General features: G+C 42.5%; 1 protein-coding gene across 1 annotated transcript in view; it reads left to right on the top strand.

Moving 5' to 3' along the window:
- Dtnbp1 (dystrobrevin binding protein 1) overlaps positions 1 to 20,675 on the top strand; it is a 191,633-nt gene that overhangs the window by 128,623 nt on the left and 42,335 nt on the right. The window contains 2 exon segments of the mRNA XM_032884248.1: positions 3,795 to 3,927; positions 18,858 to 18,880. Of these exon segments, the coding sequence (XP_032740139.1) occupies positions 3,795 to 3,927; positions 18,858 to 18,880 (156 nt within the window).

The following is a 20,675-nucleotide window of genomic DNA, read 5'->3' as shown; positions in this document are numbered from 1 at the left end:
TTGAATTCCCCAGACTGCCCAGATGAAGTATTAGGCAGTACAAAGACACAAGGACACAGTATCACCTACAGACGTTAGCGGGTTCCTGGGAGAGATGCGAGGAAACAAGTAGAGTGGCAGTGAGATGAGAGTCTTCATGAAGGCAGGAGTCTGGAGGCACAAATATAAATACAGCTGAAGTCTGGGCCAGGGCTAGCATGGAGCTGGTGTGACGTTTCGGGGTATGGAGGGAGGGAGGGAGGAGAAAGGAGCAATCAGAGGTACCCCAGCCACGGCCAGAAAGGGGGCAGGGCACACAGGGTTCTTGTTGGAATGGTCATTTTGGTCGTAAAGCAGAATGTAAGATGGATGGTGGTGGCCAAAGGGTGTTAACCCTGTAAGCCGAGTTAAGAAGCGTAGGTCCATTGTGAGAGGGTCTGGGAATCTTGAAGCCTTTTGAAAAGGGAAACATGAATAAGGATTTGGTGGTGGTAATAGAGTGACCACTGACCACCCCAGACAGTTTTATTTTACATTTTTTGTTTTGTAGCTTGTTGGTCTACAGGAAGTTATTCTTTTGATTTTTACATAAGTGGGCATCTTTGCCTGTTGTATATGTCATGCACCACATGTGTGCCTAGTGCCCATGGAGGCCAGAAGAAGGTGTCAGATCCCCTGAAATTGAGTTACTGATGGTTGAGAGCCACCATTGGGTGCTAGGAACCAAACTTGGTAGAAAGAACAGAAAGACCTAGAAAAGAACATCTCTTGTCTAGATGTTCTTTCTTATAAGGAGTTGTTTTTACCCGGTCCATGTCATTAACTAAAGAATACAAGTACAGTTTGAACCTAGAACAGAATTCTAACCACATAAATTAATTGGCTTGCCTTAGGATCAGCTCATTAAACGTCTGGACTATTTAGCCTAGAGTCAACTAACAGCACTCTAATCTAAAAGGAGATTGCCATCTGTAGCAGATAAAATTGAAAACAAATGTACATTTTCTAATATAGAGTAACTTTTACCTTTTTTTAATAATTTAAAATTTATTTCCTCTCATTGTATAGGATCCTAAGTCTAAAAACAGCCTGAGGTATAATTTATAGGTATGTGAGTGTACTAGAGAAAAAGGAAATGCTACTGATATTTTGATTAATTTATCTATAACATTCTTACCCAGAGCTCTTATTTGCATCATGACCATTACTGGTCAACAGAATTCTCTTTGGTTAGATATTGAGACATTTTCTTTTAGCCTAGGCTGTTCTAGAATCCTCAAGCCTCCTCCTCCTCCTCTTCTTCCTCCTCCTCCACTTTCCAAGTGCTGGGATTACAGGCATGTGCCTGGCAGGTTTTTGGTGTTTTGTTGTTGTGTTTGCTTTTGTTTTCAAGACAAGGCCTCACTATTGTAGCTCTGGCTATCCTGGAATTCACCATGTGGACCTGGCTGGACTCGAACTCACAGAGATCTGCCGCCTCTGCATCACAAGTGCTGGGATTAAAGGCATATGCCACTGTACCCCGCTGTGAGTGAGTGTGTGTGTGTGTGTGTGTGTGTGTGTGTGTGTGTGTGTGTGTGCATGTGTGCATGTGTGCATGTGTGCATGTGTGCGTGTGCACGCGCGCGCCATGCACTTGGTCCTGATGTTTCTGCAGGTATAGAAACCCTGACTAAGGCAAACAGTAAGGCCCAAGAAGTGACACTCCTTGGCAAGCTGCCAACCTGCCCCCAAAAGATGCTCTGAAACCTGTTGTGCCTTCAGGATCAGACTTGAACCATGAACTACGTATGACCCATGCTAAGGGAGCTTTGATGGTGTAGCTGCCTTTGAGACGGTAACTGCTCACCCATACTCCTGTAGGTAGCCCTGTTAAGACTTGCTGGTTTACCCTGTTGGACTTCGGTAGTATCCTTGCCTTAGTCTGTCATTAGTTTCCTGTCTAGGGTGAGTAGACATTTGCTCATGTCTTCCCAGGATTAGTGTGACACACAGCATTGAAAAAAGCAACTAAAAGTCACTTAAAATGAATAATTTTGTTGACCTGTAATAATCAGAATGTAAATGAGATCAGTTGATCTAATTAATCAGTGTCAATAATAATTTCATTTTTCCTCACAAACTCACATTTCTATAGATTTATACTTGAGGCTGTGTTCTTAGACTTAGTAAGTCCTGAGTATGGGATCATTCATCTCACCATCAGAACATGCCCTCTACTCACCCTCACCTATGTAAGGTGCTGCTCCCTTGATCCCCCCCATGCCTCTCTCTGCCTCTCAGGACACTGCCTCCTCCTGTTGCTGCTAGGCTCTCCTCCAGCACAAGGCCTGTGTCCTTGTGACTTGTATATGCTAGTGAATTTCAGTAAACGTTATGGTGTTGTTTGAGTTGTAAGCGTTCTTCTTGCCTACAGCAGTGAGGTGAGTTCCTTGGCCCTCTGTCAGCCGACCAACTGGAAAGTGCCAGCGACTGAGTCTGGGACCACAGCCCCAGTTTCTGCTCTGGGCAGGACTTCAAATCAGCATCTCACAACTTTGGTCTTGAATAGTTTTATTAAAGGGATGTTAATATTTTTATATTTACTTATATATGCATATACTATCTGTTTATACATACATGTATACTTATACATAAACACACATATCTCTGTGCAGTTTTCCTGCATGGGTGTCTGTGCCATATGGATCAAAAACTGAAGGCGGTCAGAAGAGGGTGTTGGATCCCTTGGAGCTGTTGCTCCATATGACTGTAAGCTGCCGTGTGGTCGAACCCCAGGACCTCTGGAATAGCAACCAGTGTCTTAAATCTCTTGAGCCGTCTTTCTAGCCTCCGGTCTTCAATATTTTGAGTGAAGGATGTAACTAGATGCTCTCCATGTTGCAGTAACATACAGAGTTTTGTGATCTTGAGACAGACTAGTAAAAGACTAGTTAGTTGGCAAGACCTGAGTGTGTTGTTTGTATACACATGCCCCACACCCACACCCGTCACACCATTGACTGACTCAACAACCGTTCATTAAGTATTTATAGTATTTTCATACAGAGGTGTATATCTGATGTATCGGAGGGCAAACAGATGTTAAAATGACTTGGGAGTTACAAATACTAAATTACAGTGGCATGATGTGTGCTAGTTATATCTTATCATTATATAATATAAAAACTTGTTCGTTCGCTGGGTATAATAGCACACACCTTTAGTACTACTAGTCAGAGGCAGGGGCAGGCCTGGTCTACATAGTAACTTCTAGGATAGCCAGAGCAATACAGTAAGACCCTATCTCAAACAAACAAGTAAATAAACAAAAAGACTGGTTTGTTTGTGGTAATTTGGAATTAACATCAGATTAATCAGGATATTCCATTCATCTTGCTAATAATAAAGTATTTAAGGTATTTTGAACATGGATGTCTTGAAAATGTTTGAAATATACTTCTTAATTAAAGTGTGCTTTAATGTTGATCAGTGTGTTTTTAATTTTGCCTAAATAAAGTTAAATAAATAACAAGAAAATACAAAGCAATCATAATAGTTTAAACTTTACAAAAAGGGGATATTTACTTTATTTTTAATCATGTTTGTGTAGTGGTTTGTGTACTTGTTAGTGTAGGTGTTCCTCTGGGGGACAGAAGAGGAAGTTGGAGTTACAGTTGCAAGCTACTTAATGTGGATTCTGCGTCCCCTGGAAGAACTGCATGCACTCTTGTCAACAGAGGCATCTCTCCAACAACAGTTTAAAAACTTTTGTCGTCTTGGCCAGTGATTTGGACTTGACAGTTACTTCTTGTTTTTATGTTGTTTACTTTCAGCTCATTTAGAGACGAGTTTTGAAGAGGTAGAAAACCACCTGTTGCATCTGGAGGACTTGTGTGGGCAGTGTGAGTTAGAAAGACATAAACAGGCCCAGGCCCGGCACCTGGAGGATTACAAGAAGAGTAAGAGGTGAGTTTAAAACTTGGGCTACAACATCGTAATCTCAGAGTGTTCCACATTGATTACATGCTATTCTTTATTTAAAAAAATATTACATTTATTTGTTTGGTGTGTGTGTGTGTGTGTGTGTGTGTGTGTGTGTGTGTGTGTGTGTGTGTGTGTGTGTGTGTGTAAGTCCTAGGACAACTTATGAGAGATGTTTCTCTCCTATCCTATCATATAGGTCCTCGGGTTATCAGACAAATGCTTTTACCCACTGAGCCCTTTTCCTTCCTGTGCTATTATTCATGTATTTGGATTGCTAAAGATAAAGGTCCCAGCCTGTATTGTTCAGTTACAGTGTTGCCATTTAGTGCCAGGGACCAGCTTCTGCTTGGAGAGGAGTTCTGAAAAAGGTGTGTTTAGAGTGGCAAAAGGAATGACTCGAAGTCTATGGAAGGGTACAGGCTGACAGCCTTTTCGTCTGCTTGGGAGGGCTTCCTTGATAGCTCTCTATAGATAGCTCTTGACTCTATAGTCTGCTCGAGATAGTTTTTTGCTCAAGACAGCTCTCCACTCAAGACAGCTCTTTGCTTGAGACATCTCTCAGGTTAGAAAAAATTCTAAATGTTCTCTGGATAGCTCATGAATTTTCTGATCAGAGTCAGAAAAACTTCTAGAAAAAATTTCTTGGATTTTTCTGAAATCCTGTTGTGTTTGCTTCCCAAGGGGCTTTCCCTGGGCAGCTAGCTCTCATAGGTCAAAGCCTAGTCTTTTATGTACATTCAATCATTTACTCCAGGTTCCCTTTTGATTATCCCATTAATCAGCATTTTATGACCTCAGCAAGTACTATTTTTTTTTTTTTTTTTTAAAAACATGGCAAATGAACTCAGAGATCTGCCTGCCTTTGTAAGCACAGACAATAAGCTAGCTGGGTGGGATTGGCTCTGAGATCACCATTGCTCCCATGCCTGGGCCTAAACAGTCCCAGGCCAACCTTGAACTCTGCCTGCCTTTGTAAGCACCAACAATAAACTTATCTGGGTGGGATCTTGCCCTGCAATCGCCACTCCCTAAATGTTTATCTCCTTCTTTAATGTCTTTCTGACAAGCTGGCTCATAGTGCAGCTGCCTGTGTTCTCTTAGGTCCATAGAGCCCCTCATATAATTCGTAATGCATCTTTGTATTTCACATAGTTGAGAAATTACACATTCTTGAACTGGTGTTTCAGAGTTCTTTCCCACAGCCTTTAAGGTCATAGCATTTGCCATTCTGCTAAGGACATTAGGCACACCCTCACTTCCTGAATTTGTGCTGTCCCTGATTATCATGGAGTCATTAATCTTGGCAGGGAGGAATATAAAGTAAAATATACAAATAAACCTTATGCCAAGACGGTCCACACCCTGCTCTCCAGGGATGGGGAGTGTGACACACCATCCCTTGCTCATGGTTATGCAAGACTCAGCACAGAATAAATAAAGCATGAATGTTCTTGTCAGAAGAGAGAAGGGGGCAGAAGGCAAAGCTCCCATAGATTAGTCCTGGCCTGCTTTGCTCCAGTGGCAGCTGACTGAGCAGCTCGTTCTTTTTTCTCTTACCCCTTAAGTAGCCCTGTCAGCGTGAAGGGAGCCTGAACCTGTCTCACACTAGATACAGTGCTGAAAAGTAATCTCTGAATTAACTTCAGTGCCGCTGGTTTCTAGTGGGAATAATAATACACCAATCTTCAGAAATGTAAGATTGGACATTAAGAAAAGCAGCTTGCATGGAGAAGTCATGGGTCATCACCTTGTTGTTAGTTTTCTTGAATGCTGAGGGTGGCTTAAGTTCCCCATGTGTCTGTATGGATGTATCTCAAGTGTTGGTCAGCCTTAAGAATCACATGGGGAGAGAGAGAGATTCAGGAAGTTCGTCCCAGTGGTGTGTTTAGTCAGCCTCCCTCCCAGTTGTGTGGATGTGCATGTTTGAGGGACCGCTGAGTAGGGTGTGCAGGCTGTACATGAAAAGCTGCTCCTGAGAGCCATGTACCATGCTGTTCACAAAGGGTTGGGTGCATGTGATTCCTTGTCGAGAGGAGTGATGGTTGGTGCCACCCCTGGGCAGGATGTATAAGAAATCAGAATGAGCAAGGCACAAGGGACAAGCCAGTAAGCAGTGTTTTTTTTTTTTTTTTTTTTTTTTTTTGAGCTGGGGACCTAACCCAGGGCCTTGCTTCCTAGGTAAGCGCCTGCCGCTGAGCTAAATCCCCAGCCCCCAGCAGTGTTCTTTCATAGCCTCTGCTTCAATTCCCACCCTGACTTCCTTCATGATGGACTGCAAGCCAAGATAAAATCTTTCCTTCCCAAGTTGCTTTTGGTCATTGTGTTTTATCCCAGCAATAGAAACCCTAAGACACAGAATAAGGAGCGCTACTATAAATAGGTGAGTGCTACTATAAATAGGTGAGTGCTACTATAAATAGGTGAGTGCTACTATAAATAGGTGAGTGCTACTATAAATAGGTGAGTGCTACTGTAAATAGGGGAGTGCTACTATAAATAGGGGAGTGCTACTGTAAATAGGGAGTGCTACTATAGATAGGAGAGTGCTACTATAGATAGGAGAGTGCTACTATAGATAGGAGAGTGCTACTATAAATAGGGGAGTGCTACTATAGATAGGAGAGTGCTACTATAGATAGGAGAGTGCTACTATAAATAGGGGAGTGCTACTATAGATAGGGGAGTGCTACTATAGATAGGAGAGTGCTACTATAGATAGGGGAGTGCTACTATAGATAGGGGAGTGCTACTATAAATAGGGGAGTGCTACTATAAATAGGGGAGTGCGCCATGTTTTCATTATCACTGCTTTTTTTTTTTAAAGCTGCTTGGATACAAGAATTATATGAGTATTGTGGTTTTTTTTTCTATCAGTACAGTGTGAAATTTGACTGTTAAGAAAGAAAAATGGTGTGCTCCTTCTAGTCTTTAACAAGTGATTAGACAGAAAAGGAAGCCTGCCACCTGGAGCTGTAAAATTGCCCTTTACTGGTGCCCTGGATAACTTCTACTTCATGATTTATGCCATGAGGTGAAGGTGTGGAAAATAAGTGTACTAAGTGATTCCTGGTGTCGTTGAAATGTCAGGGCATGTCCCTTTTTAGAGATAGAACTTAGTCACAAACCTTCAACTCCCTCCTGAATTAGTTGATTCCTAACTGTGACCTTGGGCATCAGCCATTTACTTTAGACTTTGATCTCTTATAAAGCTTTGCTTGGTCTAGAATGTTCTTGACTGGTATAAGGATTTCTAAAAATAGCCTTGCTAATGAATTTAGATAGGTTTTTAATAATACCAATTATTCTATAATGTATAAGATTGTGTATACCTGACAGAGGGACACACACTTTTAATTCTGTAATTCGGGAAGCTGAGGCAGGAGGATCTCTGTGAGTTCGAGGCTGGCCTGGTCTACAGAGTGAGTTCCTGGACAGCCAGGGCTACACAGAGAAACTGTCTCAAAAAGAGGGGAGGGGAAGGGAAGAGAGATGGTGTGTGTGATGACTGAAGACACAGTTTATGATCTACAATTGACATTTCATAGGCTCTCATAGGCTAAATTTAACAACATTGCCTTTTCAAGGAAAGCATGACACACGTGTAGACTGTCACAGCAGTTCTAAGACTAAGAATTTGGGTGAGGCATTTAAAGGGTGAGAAATTTAAATTAACCATGCTGAAAAAAAAATAGATATTTGTTAATGCTTAAAACATCTGTGTACAGTATTGAGAAATGTCAAAGAATTTTATACCAGTCTAGTAAGACACTTGATATTATTATTTAAATTGAGGTCATATTTTTATTGTGAAGTGGCGACTACTGATTTAATTCAGAGTTATAACACCAGTGCAGTTGGGCTAGATGCATGGTATAGTAGAACTTAGGAAGCAGAGGTAATAAGATTGGGAACTCAGGGCCAACCTGGGCACAGGTGAATAAAATACAATCGGAGTAACTGGGAATGTCCTTAGATAACTGATCCTAATTTTCTTCTCCTCTCTTCCTGGCTTTTTGCAAACAGTTTATCATCAGTGCTCTTAGCTGTGAGAAAGAGGTGATGAGAATCTCTGGCAGGGAACGAAAGAAAGAAGACAGTTTCCATTTGGGTTTCGAAAGGGCTAAGTAATCTACTTAAAGCTGGCAGCCTTTCTGAAGCTTGCAGGTGAAAATCTCTTTAAAGAAACTTTTAAGAAGCCAACCAGCTGATTAATTATATGACCGATTAGTGATGTGTTACCGTGTAAATAATTTGGTATAGCAAAGACAGAGTTGAACAGTTTTACTCAGACAAATCAAGGCTATTTTTATCTTGGAAAACACACTAAAGTTATAAGGAGGTAAGGTTTTATAACTCAGAGGAACAAGAGGGGGAAGAGGGAACAGCTGTGGCAGAGGTAGCGTCTGTGCACAGTGGTGAGTGGCTCGGGTGAGGCTGAGTGCTTAAGGAGAACTCTGACATGAAGCTGCCGGACTCTGGAGGGCTCAGGAGAGGAAGCAAGCGGAGAGCAGGCACTCTGGGTGAGAGGACAGATGTATGTGGAGAGGTTTGATCCTGGCTTGAGTGTGCAGGGGCCCGGACTCAGCATAGTGAGTGGGGAAAGGTCCACTGTTCACTGCATCAGAGGTGAGGATGGTAACCCCTTAGAGAGGTTTTAGATGAAGGATCATGAATCTGAAAGACAGGTTGCTTAGCAGCACTGTGTGGGGAGGGCTGCCCAGTCAGTGCTGTGGCAGCTCAAGTTTAACTCTCTTAGGCTTTGCATGCTTCCCAGCACCGTGGGAGACAAAGCCACAAGCTAACAGGAACAGTTGCTAAAATGTACACAAGCCATTCCTTCCCATGCCAAAAGCCTCTGTTCTTTTCACCAAGGTCAATAGAGTCTTCAGCCCTTAGCCTTGAGCCCCAGGTACACCTCTTCTTACCGGTCCAGGTCTCAGCACGCTGGGAAATCTGCCATCAGGCCCGAGCCTGCCTTGACTGCCTGGTAGGCACTTTCTTCTCTCTTTTTTCCCCCCCTCTGCTTCAGAGAAACAGCAAAATGGCTCCCAACACATTGGAACTAAATAATTATTTCTGAGCTTACAAAGATGGCAGCCTCTATGATGGTTGGTGCAAAATTGGGACTGTGAATTCACATCCACTTATGCCAGCACGCTGCAGGCAGCCAGGGTGAGAGGACTTTTTCATTAAGTGGTGCTGTGTGAAATTGAGGGAGTGCACCCTGGCCTGCCCATTCTAATCAGTGAGTGTTCAGAGGTGCTGCCCACGCTCTTGGTCCACTGCATTTATTTGCCTAAGAGAAGACTGTGCTTCATGAGTGCTCTGAGTAACTAGAACCCTGGAGAATGTGCTGAGGGACAGAGCCCAAAGTGTCTCCACTGAGGGCTGTGCAAGAGCGCAGAAGCTGGGCTCTGCTGCACTGAAGACTGTGGGAAAGTGTGCTTCTCTGTTCCTTATACGCTTATGCTATAACATAGCAAATAAGTGAATTAATATATAAATAACTTTCAAAATAAGAGGAAGGAAGAGGAGGAAAGAAAAGTGATTGTTCTTAGAATGTGGGTATTTAGCAAAATACTTATCAGAGGTAAGGAAATCAAATTGTTCCCAGGTATAGAAGAACTCTGGGTTAGCTCACATATACGCTTTGCTAAGAAGTTACTGGAGAATATGATCCACACACAGGAGAGCCAGTAACCATGCAGGAGCAAGTTCCACCCTATTCAGGAGGGAGGTGAAGGGGAAAGCATCCATGGTGATGGTGACCGCAGCCGTGCGGGACATTACCAGCTGAGCTCAGCAGTTGCTAAGAGCAGCGTTTCCAAGTGAAAATGCAACAAGCAGGTTGGTAAGCCTAACCATGTTGAGCAGTTTTCCAGCATGTCCCAGTTACAAATAACATCTGCAGAATATTGTGATCCTTAAGCGCAGAATTAATGATGCAGCTTTTTTGGGAGCTGGTCACAAGAGAGCATGTTTATGTCAAAGGGAGGAGGGGGACTCAATGGATTTTCATGTTGGACACCAGGAAGTCAGTAATACTTAAAGTAGGAAAAAATTGTACTTTTGGCATAATATTTATAAATATGTCAGTGATAGAAATAACAGAATTGAATGTGGTTGCTTGAGAAAGGCTGGACAGAAAGACCAAGTGAGCTGCAACTGGGGACCAATTTGTGTTGTAAATAAACCCTCCCAAGTGCTCTTTGACTTAAGGAGTGGAGTATAATGTACCATAAATACCCAAATCAAACTTAAAATTTTCTTACTAGCTGCAGCATTCCCAGAAGTGCTTTACATGAGTGCTTTCTCATCAGACATCCCATGATCAAATACATTACAGACACACTTACTTGCCTTACATGTCAGTGGCTCTGAGAATTCCTGGAGGAAAGGCACTTGTTTGACTCAGTGCTTCACAACTTTCTCCCTTATAGAACCAATTTGCATATAATACATATTAAAACAGGCACCTTAGTATTCTGTCTAACACCGAACATTTGAAATATTGATAGCAATAAGTGAGCTTGGGGCTGCGGGAAGTGGGGGGCTGGGGGAAGTGGGGGCTGCGGGAAGTGCCTCGTGGGCGGCAATGTACTTGTCTAAAAGCAGGCTCACCTGGGCTCGAGCTACAACCCACACAGAAAGCCAGGCTTGTAGCGCATGCTTGGAGCATGGGAGAGACAGGTGACAGAGGATCTTGAAGCTTGTTGGCCTGCCAGCCAAGCCTGCGTGATGAGAAAGGTGTCTGAGGAACAGAATGGGAAGTTATCATCCGGTCTTCATGGGCATGTGCTCTGTATGACATTTAACATGGTAAATGTCTGGGCTTGATGACAAATGCCTTTATACACAGGGCCATCCCACTAGTCCTGTGTGATACTTAATATCATACACATCTAGCTAAGCTTGGTGACACATGCCTCAGAGATCTCACACACACACATCATGTATAAGATATAATTTAAGATATTTCTTATTTCCAAACTTCTGGGTTGCTTAGATTTTCCCTGTTAGTACACAGCATACCATTAGTATACCCTCAAAGTTGATTATAAATATCTCATAGTTTTCACAGCCTTTTGTTGGCTTAGGGGCATGCTGTTTCTGGGAGCCCAGGCACTGATATATGTGGACTCTGAAATTTGGTTATTTCTTAGATCCTCTGTCCTGTTGGTTAGAGTTGGTGTTTGTATGTTTTAAGAGAATTATTCAGTCCTTTCCTCTTACATTCATAGGTTTATACATTTCATGGAAAGCATTATGGTTTCTTTCATGGCAACATGTGGTCTGACTTTCGAAATCTCTAGAACAAAGTATAAGTGGTGCAAGTGAGAGGTTACATACACATCATGTGGGCATTGACCAGTGTGTGCTCAGCCCAACCTGCCAAGCTCCTCAAATGACTGTTCACCAACCTGCAGAGTGCTGTGGTCAGAAGTCTCACTTCATGTGCACCTTGAGTGCTTTGGTTGGTAGGCCTGGTAAGAGTGTGACATACAGCCCACCTTTGCTGAGAAGAAAACAAAGGAAATTGGTGTCAGGCTCCAGGATAAAGATGGTTGTGAACCAAACAGGAGGCTCAGAGCTCCTTCCCAAAGGAAAAGACAGGAGAGGGTCCCTGTGGCTCTACTGTGAACTTGGGTGCTCTCTGGAAGGTGGACAGGGTGCCATACACACACAGCCTTGATACCATGCCACTGGTGAGACAGAGGCAGCAGGGACAGAAGCGCTATCCTTGGCTTCATAGTGAGTTCAAGGCTTGCTTGGATTGCATAATAAGGAGAGAGAAAAGAAAAGAAAAAAGTGGGTCAGATGATCTCCTAAGGCACCCCTCATGAAAAGGCAGTGACTTTTTGCATCCACCCAAAGTGGAATAATAGAAACCAGATTTAGTCTCCATGTGATGGTTAAACAAGCAAACAAAACAGACAACAGAAGTGAGGTGGTGCTTCTTAAATCACTGGAGTTTGGACAAAAGAGAATGATAGTGTTGGACAGTGCGAGCAGTGGAGAGAGGTCCCAGGAAGAGCCTGGCTCACTGAGTTGAGCACACACGGCTGAGAGCCTGCAGAGGACGACACAGCTAGAGTTGATGGGACCTCGCAGTAAGAAGGACAGAGCAGCTCAGGGAGAGAATCCAGAAGTGTGCAGAGGGTTTGCCATGAGCATCCATCCAAGTATCTATGACAGCAGGAGGGAAATGTCCAGAAGGACCGAACAGTTGTTGATGCCGTTCCTGTTCTCAGCAGCCAGATGAAAACAAACTCCTGGTGCTCGAGGAAGCACTGGAGTCTGCAGAGTGTGACTCCCTCCTGACCGATCATTGCTCTAGACCTCTGTGACAAATCACAGGCAAGCATCCAAAGGGCCAGCTGTTTCCAACCCAATTAACAGTGTCTCAAATAAAGCTCATGAGTATTTATAGGAGTACAAAAGTATCTAGGCTCAAGATAAATCACAGTGTCTGGCCTGTAATCAGAGATTACTAAACAGCCATATTGAACCATTCAGAACTGACACGGATGTTAGAATTAGAACACAAGAGCAGTATAAATAGCTACTGTAACGATATTCTGCAAGTTCAAAGAAGAGGTGAGAAAGGACTCCAGGGTTCACATAATTTGCTACTTTGTAGAGGACCCAGGTTTGGGTCTTAGTACCCACTTAGAACAGCTTACAGCCACCCATAACTCCAGCTCCGGGAAATCTGATGTCCTCTTTTGGTCCTGATGGGCACTGCACTTGTGCACATATTCCACCCCATATAAACATAAATAAAATAAAAGCTCAAAAAGTAGAAATATGGAAAATATTTGCAAATATCCAAAGGTAAGTCTCTTCTCCATTTTCTCCTTTAATAATTCCCCCTGTGTCACTTTATGACAATTCATTAAATTAATTCTGGGTGGTTGATTAAAAGTACCTGGGAACTTCCAGTTTACTACATTTAATAAAAGTTTGTAGTCACACTTGCTAGACCCAGCAACCTCTTGGAATTCTTGGTAATTCTGTGGATTTAATAAACATATCACCATAATTTACATTGTCTTCCAAAATCAAACTTGAGTCTATAAGTTGGTTTGTTTTAAAAGCATCTTAGCAGTTTTTGTAGTCACAAGAACAGATATAGTCAGAACAGATACTTAGATCCATGGACTGACAGTATATACATTTTTTGAAGTTAGTATCTCTTGTTATCAGTATTAAAATGTCATGTCCTGACAGTTCATTAAAGATAGTAAATTCCTCAATAAATTAGCTTATCATATCTTTTCCCAAACTTTTTCCTCTGTGTTGTCTAAATGCCATTCTGTAGATTGGGTTTGAAAACTGTTTTTCTGCCAGGCAGTCATGGCCATACCTTTCATTCCAGCACCCTGTAGGCAGAGGCAGGCAGATCTCTGAATTCAAGGCCAGTCTGGTTTACAGAGCTAGTTCCATAAGGCATCTAGGGCTACACTAAGAAATCAAGTCTCAAAAACAAAAACAAATAAACAAACAAAAATGTTTTACTTTTATAGAGCCATTTGGATGACATAAAAATCTCTGAAGTCTAGTCACAATTGAAGATACACCAATCTTGAGAAAATTATATTGACTGAGCCAGAGTAGCTCAGTAGATGGGAATTCGCCTGGTGTATCTGAGCTCTAGGTTCTATTACCAGGCACATAGAAAGCATATGATATCTCTCTATCATATAGGGGCTTTCTGAAAATCAGAGAAATATAATTAGCTCAGGTCCAATAGCAGAATTGCATCCTTTTCTAAAGATAGTTCAGTTGTGTGTGCTTACACTTTGATTTACAAACCATAATAACTTTCGGTATCTCTGAACCAGTTTATTAAATCTGCAGATAGTTTGGAGCTTACATTTCACACCAGCTCTGGTTGGTTGGTTGGTTTGTTTGTTGGTTTGTTTGTTTGTTTGTTTGTTTGTGACATGGTCTTATGTAGCCTAGCCTAGCCTTGAACTCCTGATTAGTGGTAAATTCTGAGTTTTCCTGTCAATAATCTTTCCTCAGTCTGCTTAGATTACTGTTATGATAATTTATTTTTCTAAAACGTAAGTATGACTAAGATTTCTCATCTTTAAAGATAAAAATTAGATTATAGTAATGATGATATAAAAATATACTTTAGTCTCCAAAGCATAGTTTTTCACATAAAACAGATTTTCATATAAAATAGATCTGGAAGTGATCTTTCTTAGGCCTTTACTGGAATGTACTGCATGTATAGTTTATTGCAGGCACTCCCAAGCTCGTTCCCTAATCCTTCACTGTCTTTTTTGGAGCACTTTTTAAAAATTCTACATTACCTTTGTTACCATCTCTCTCAGAATCTTGTCAGCCTTAGATGACTATGACTCTAGGGTCATATCATCTTACTACTTTATGCCGAGTTTACACAAGATAGATTGTGTGAAATATTTTTATGGAGAGATGTGTTTTCTCCCTTTAACCAGGAGTGAGAAAGACCTGTGCCTTTTCCTTTCCCTGGCTCAAGGCCTATGGAGAAATTGCCATTTCCTTGGGGTCTATTATTTTAGGTATCTGAACCTTTTGTTCATATGAGCAGTGTTGAGGGCGTCACTAAAGGTTCAGTACTGAAGAATTAATCTGTGACAGGTTGACCAACTCAGCAGGTCTCCTGATGAGTTCTGAAAGAACTGCAGCAAGAAACCTGGACTCAGGGAACTCAGGGCAGCCCAGGAAAGCTTATTTCTTGTTCTCATTGTCATAGCTCCTTTCATAACTTAACAGAGTTCACCAGAGAAGCCCGCTTCATAGGCAGTATGCTCAAGGTAATATCACACACGATAATGCTATTTTTCTTTAGAAAAATGCCTAAAGTACAGGGATGTCACATACTCTTAACTATTCTCTAGAAATTGAGGAAGGTCACATGCATTCCTGTGTTCCTTCTTACGTTTGTTTTCACTGCAAATTCCCTTCTCGAGAAGTATCCGCATCAGATGTTCTGTCCCCCATTCAAAGATTCATTATATCCTCAGATAACCTTCACTCAAACCACAGTCTAAGCTTACCAAGTCAGTCTCTTATCATCACTAAACCTTGTTGGCTCATAGGCTTTAGTGGTTATTGTCCCAGTTCTGGAAAGGGACTAAGTAGGATCTATTGTCATGGGCTCTGTATGTTCTTCCTCCAGGGCCAGTATTATATGTGACTCACAGCCTTTGAGTCCTTCAGATAAGTAAGGGACACTTTGAGGGCTCCCCCTTTCTGAGTCCAAGACAAAATACAAACTACAAAGAAAATCTGGCTCAGGTGGGTCAGGAAAGTCAAGTTAATCTCCATCAGAAGCAAATTGCATTTGACACCTTAGCTTGAGCAGTGAGTTGTCCTTGTCCCGAGGGTTGACTCTGGTTGTAGGACACAAAAAAAGGAATATTGTTTGGGAGGAGAGCTTAGAATCATTTGTGTTGGGGTCATGGGGTGTGCAAATAATGAGGAAAGGACCACCAAAGTCAGAAATAAATCAAAAGCAACTTTATTCACTGCGGGGGAGGGAGGGATATATTCTTCTAACCTGTTGCAGTCAGGTTTGAATGCTGCTGACAGCAATGACTGTGAAGGACAAGAGCAGTCTCCTGTTGACGCATAAACCCACAGCAGATGTTCAGGGATTATAAAGAAGGAATCTGTAAATTGAGCAGGGTGGGGTGGATGCAGGATGTTGGTAAAGGCTCAGGCTATTGTAAGGCAGTGGTTTTACCTCAGCTTTTATGGGTCTAACTGAAAAGAGTGTAGGGCCTGAGGACATGCAGTAAGATGAGGGCAGAGGCCAGTGCTTTTAATTACACTGGGCTCTTCAAGTTGGGTAGTGTCTTGTCACAGTTCGGTTGCTGTGAAGAGGCACCGTGACCAAGGCAACTCTGTAAGAAAGTATTTAATTGGGGCTGGCTTACAGTTTGAGAGGTTTGGTCCATTACCATCTCACAGTGGTGACCATGGTGGCATGCAGGCAGGTGCTGGAACAGTAGCTGAGAGCTTGCACCCTGAGCTGTAGGCAGGGAAGAAGAAAGAACTAGGCCTAGCATGGGCTTTTGAAACCTCAAAACCCACCCCAGTGACACGCCTCTGCCACAAGGCCACACCTCCTGATCCTTGTGATCCTTTCAAACAGTTCCACTCCCTGGCGACCAAGCATTCAAATCTAGGAGCCTGTGGGGGCCACTCTCATTCAGACCTCCACAGCTGGGTTAGGCTGCTATTCGGGTGTTACTTATTGGAGAAGTGTCCTGCTCACCTGGACTGCAGACGATCCTGGGTTGCTGATTGACATGGAGCCGCTATAATCGCAAGGCCAATAATATGGAAGCCGTTTTTTAAAAATCGTGTTCCAGGTCCTCTGGAATGCTCTGCTAGACGACTAGTTCATCCAGCCTGTAGCTAGCCTTCTCATTTTTGTTTCTAGCTTTTCTGTCCTCTCGTTTGTTTTCTTTTAAAGGCCTCAAACTGTATAGGCCAGACCAACCTTGAGTTCACAGCCCTCTTCCTGATTCAGACTCCTTAGGTGCTGGGAGTATAGGTGTGAGCTCAGTTATCTTTGACTTTTGTTTTTTGGTGAGCCTGCTGGTCTTGGGAGAAAGTCTCTGAACAAAAGTGCAGCTAATGGCTGTCATACTGTCATTTTTCTCACTGAATTCTTTGTGGATTCCGAAATGATCCTAGAAAAGGGGTTTCACAGTGAAATATAAAAACAGTGACCGACATAGATTTCTTTTGCCTTAAGGTCTGGGTAACAGACAAGTCACTATTGGTTGACACTCTTCCGGGATAGTGGTTCAAAGGTTGATTGTGATATTCTGGGCTTTTCCCTTCAGTGGGCCAGGTTGTTGTCACTGACATTGTTCACAGGAGGAGAGCAGGTCAGCCTCACCAACATCCTGGGGTTTGCTCAGGACTTCCCAGTGTTTTAGTTGATAGAAGTCAGGTGTCCTTACTAAGACCCTGGATCATTATTTATTTTATTTGTTTGTTTGTTTGTTTGTTTTTAAAGGTGCTTGCTCTGTGGCCTAGGCTAGACTCAAACTTTTGGTCCTGCTGAGTGCTAGAATTACAGGTGTGCACCACCATAGCCAGCTAGACCAGAATTCTGTAGAAAACTCTTTCTTAGAAGGAATGGAGGTCAGAGGAGAAACCTTGTGACAAGTCTGTTCTTTCCTTCCATCATGCATGTTCCAGAAATTAAACTCAGGTCATCAGGCATGGCAGCAAGCCACCCTGCCAGCCCAGTGTAGGAATCCTTTTAATATTACTTTAGGTTTTGTTTCTGTCAAGGGAATGCAAACTATTTGGACCCATTTCCTAAATTTTCAGATTGCTTTTCCTTGTAAGAAAACTGTTTATCTGTCTCCCTTGTCCTCCCAAAGAAGAAAGGCAAACCAAACAGTTACTGGATTGTGAATGTTCACACAGTGCAGTATGGGAGGAAGTTGACTATAGGAGATGCCACACCAGTTTTACCATCCGGGGTATGAGAGACACCTTGAATTTTAGCTTTTAACAGTGAATCTTTTAAAAAGCCAGTTTAGAATGTGGTTTCTGAGACTTCCAAATGCCAGATAAAATAACTTCCATTCTAGGACCAGACCTGTTTGTAGGTGAGCTGTACAGGTTTTCCCTAGCATACTAAAGTATTTGGGGCTAATGTGCATCTGGAATGTTCTACATACAAGTCCCTGAAATTCTCTACATCAGTTGTTATAAAGACTGGGTCACTTGTGTGTCAACATCTGTCATTTCCAGACAGTCTTAACCCTGAAAAGGGCAGATGTGCTTACTAGAAAGTGGAGAAGAGACCTTCATAAATGTTGGAGTCCATTTTACACTGTATTTTGCTTCTCACAAAGAACAGATAAAAACCTAAGTGTGATACCACACAGCTGTTCATGCAGTGTTTCTTCGTGTAGCTTGCTGCACAGATATTTTCTTGAGTTTGATAGTGACCTTGTGCCAAGCAGCCCTTCTGTAACAAGCTTCTTAGCCTGTCAGCTGGACTGCGTTTGTTGGCACAACCCTGGTGTGCTTTTGGGGCTAGCTGCATCCTCTTTGTCCAGAAGGGCCAGTGAGCAGCATTGCAGTTAGCTTGGGGTGTTGAACAGAGTTCAGAATGTGCCTACAGATTCAGTAAGACCTAGAGTGTAAATGGCAGACAGTCTTATATTCCAGGATAGCTAGTCTTTACTAAAGAAACTTACCTCCTCAAATGCCCTTGTTAATACTGATACAGGGAAACCCATATCGTTACAAAATCATAAGAGAAAACTGGAATATAACTTGCTGTGACCCCTTTGTCACAGAGTGTTGACCTTACCGAGCATTATCTGTTTCCTCACTGGGTATTGCCCGAGGAATGAAGGGTGTGTGTTAGCATCCTTAATTGACATTGACATTGAGCAAACCAGGACATGCCTAGAGGTAGGTGGCTCTTCAGGGGCAGGGTGAGCTGTGAGTGTCAGTCTCTCATGTTTCCTCACTTTTCTTTCCTACTAAGTGGAGAAATAACTACTTCTATGCTAGTAAATTTTACTTGAAGACCTTGAAAATCTATTTAATATTTATCAAAATTATACTAAGTGCTTTTCTAAATTTTTTCTGTATGAGATGGACCACATATAGCATTGAAATGTTCTCTGTATTCTTACATTTTGTTTTTGTAACTTAAATTTTAGTAGCATTTTGAGCCACTAGGGGATAAGAACAGAAATGAAAGCCACTACTTCAGTCTGATTGTGTTAATATCTTCATATCATTTTGTGATGCATAGTTGGTACGAGAACATCCAAAGCCATTCTGGGTATTTTAAGCACATAAACTGTGCAAGAGCAATTTCTGGTGGGAAGAATTATTTTAAAATTTGCTTTTCTCTTTTCTTATAGGAAGGAGCTCGAAGCCTTCAAAGGTAATTCTGTGTTTGATTCTTCACTTCCAAATAGCTGAGGACTGATTGATGCCAGATGCTGTAGCTTGGTGATAAGGAAGTGAACTCCTTCCCTGTCCTGTAAACAGGGTAGTTTATAGTAAAAAGCAGAAGTCGGCGTAGTACTGTTTGCGTAGGCTTTAGTTGATCACAGTAAGTCTGAAGCTCTGGTTTAACTGTAGCACAGGTGCTGTGGAAAGTTTGCACTAATAACCTCTGAGGAAATACCAAGCTGGTGGAGTGCTAACTCACGGGCGTTGAGCCTTACGTTTCAGAAACGATTTGTGCTGTGCATAGTCCATCCGGTCACAGGAAGGGAGATGGGGAGGGAGCTCAGAATATGCTTCTAGCCTCATAAACTTCCAAGAGGTTTACTTTATCAGAGCTGGGTTCTGTTCCTAGACTGTTTTGTGACTTGGATAAGTCTTTTGACCTTTGGCTTGGTTTCTCCATCTGTAAAATTAGAGATTTTGATGAAATGCACTCTGTGAGTCTGAAAAGCAAACCAGTGTTACTTTATCTTAGAGGAGCTTTTTAAGGGGGACATAGCGAACATCTTGGCCATGTTGCCCTGGAGTTGGTCATCTTCTTTGTTGCTATGGTAAAGTGCTGTGACTGAGGCACTTTATAGAGGAAGGGTTCATTTGGTTCCAGAGGGAGAGTACATAACTGCAGGGGGGTGTGGGGGTCTGGCAGTTGGAATCTGGAACAAGAAGCCGAGAGGGTCACATCGTTAGCCACAGGCGTGAAGCAGAAAGTGGAATGACTATGGGTGATTGATGGGAACTGTGGAGGCCTGCCCTTAGTGATAAATTCCTCGCAGCAGTGCTGTATCTTCTCAAACCTTGACAAGCATCGCCACCGGCTGGGAACCAAGTGTTCAGCGGCCTGGCTATGGGGACATTTCTCCTTCAAACCACCACTCTGGTCATGGGGAAACTCAGAGGCCTTCCAGCATGCCCCTTTCAGGGCTTCTATACTAATCCCACAGAAACTATGATTCTCAGAGACGCTTTACAAGAAACAGAAGGAGTAAATTACTGTTGACTCTCTCATGGTCTACACCATGCTTGTTACACCTCGCACTGCCATACTGAAAGAGTAAAGGTTCTCCTGATGATGATGATGATGATGATGATGTTGATGTTGATGTTGTTGTTGTTGTTTATGGTTCCTGTTACCTGTGCACTTCATTTCTTAGGATGTTTCAGAAAAATGGCTACTCTTTAAGACAAAGGTCCTAAAGGCTTATTCCTACCATGGCTGTATTGAACAGATCCTGTTTTGTCTACATCTCTATTTTACCCACTCGTGGTGATGAAGCTCGTGGCCAGTTGTTGAAGATAATGTCCCATGAGCACGTGCTAGCATGAGCGTGTGAAAGCACTCTGATGGCTTTTATGTAACTGTGATCTCTTCATGGCAGTTGTTTACAGGAAATAACATTTGAACTCCTCATCCAATGCCTCTTGGCTGCTTGTTTTGATTGACCGGTTTGGCATTTCTTATGTAATGACTAAGAGATGGAAAGAGCCCAGTGAGGCTAACAGTAAAAGACAAGCAGGCACACACGTTATCTAAAGTGTCAGCTTTACTTGCATCTCCTGGCTGAAGCACTGTGTTGTAGTGCAGTGTCCTCAGAAACCAATTGTTTGCAAAAGGCTAGCTAGTATTCCGTATTGCCTGATAGAGTAATTCAATTTAGGATGAAATATCTCCCTTATACACACATCTCTAATTTTGTGCAACATCTATACCAGGTTCACCTAGAGAACAA

The sequence above is a fragment of the Rattus rattus genome, chromosome 14 (assembly GCF_011064425.1).
Source record: "Rattus rattus isolate New Zealand chromosome 14, Rrattus_CSIRO_v1, whole genome shotgun sequence".
Taxonomy (NCBI): Eukaryota; Metazoa; Chordata; class Mammalia; order Rodentia; family Muridae; genus Rattus; species Rattus rattus.
The sequence above is the reverse complement of the archived record's forward strand: the minus strand, read 5'-3'. Positions and strand labels throughout refer to the sequence as shown.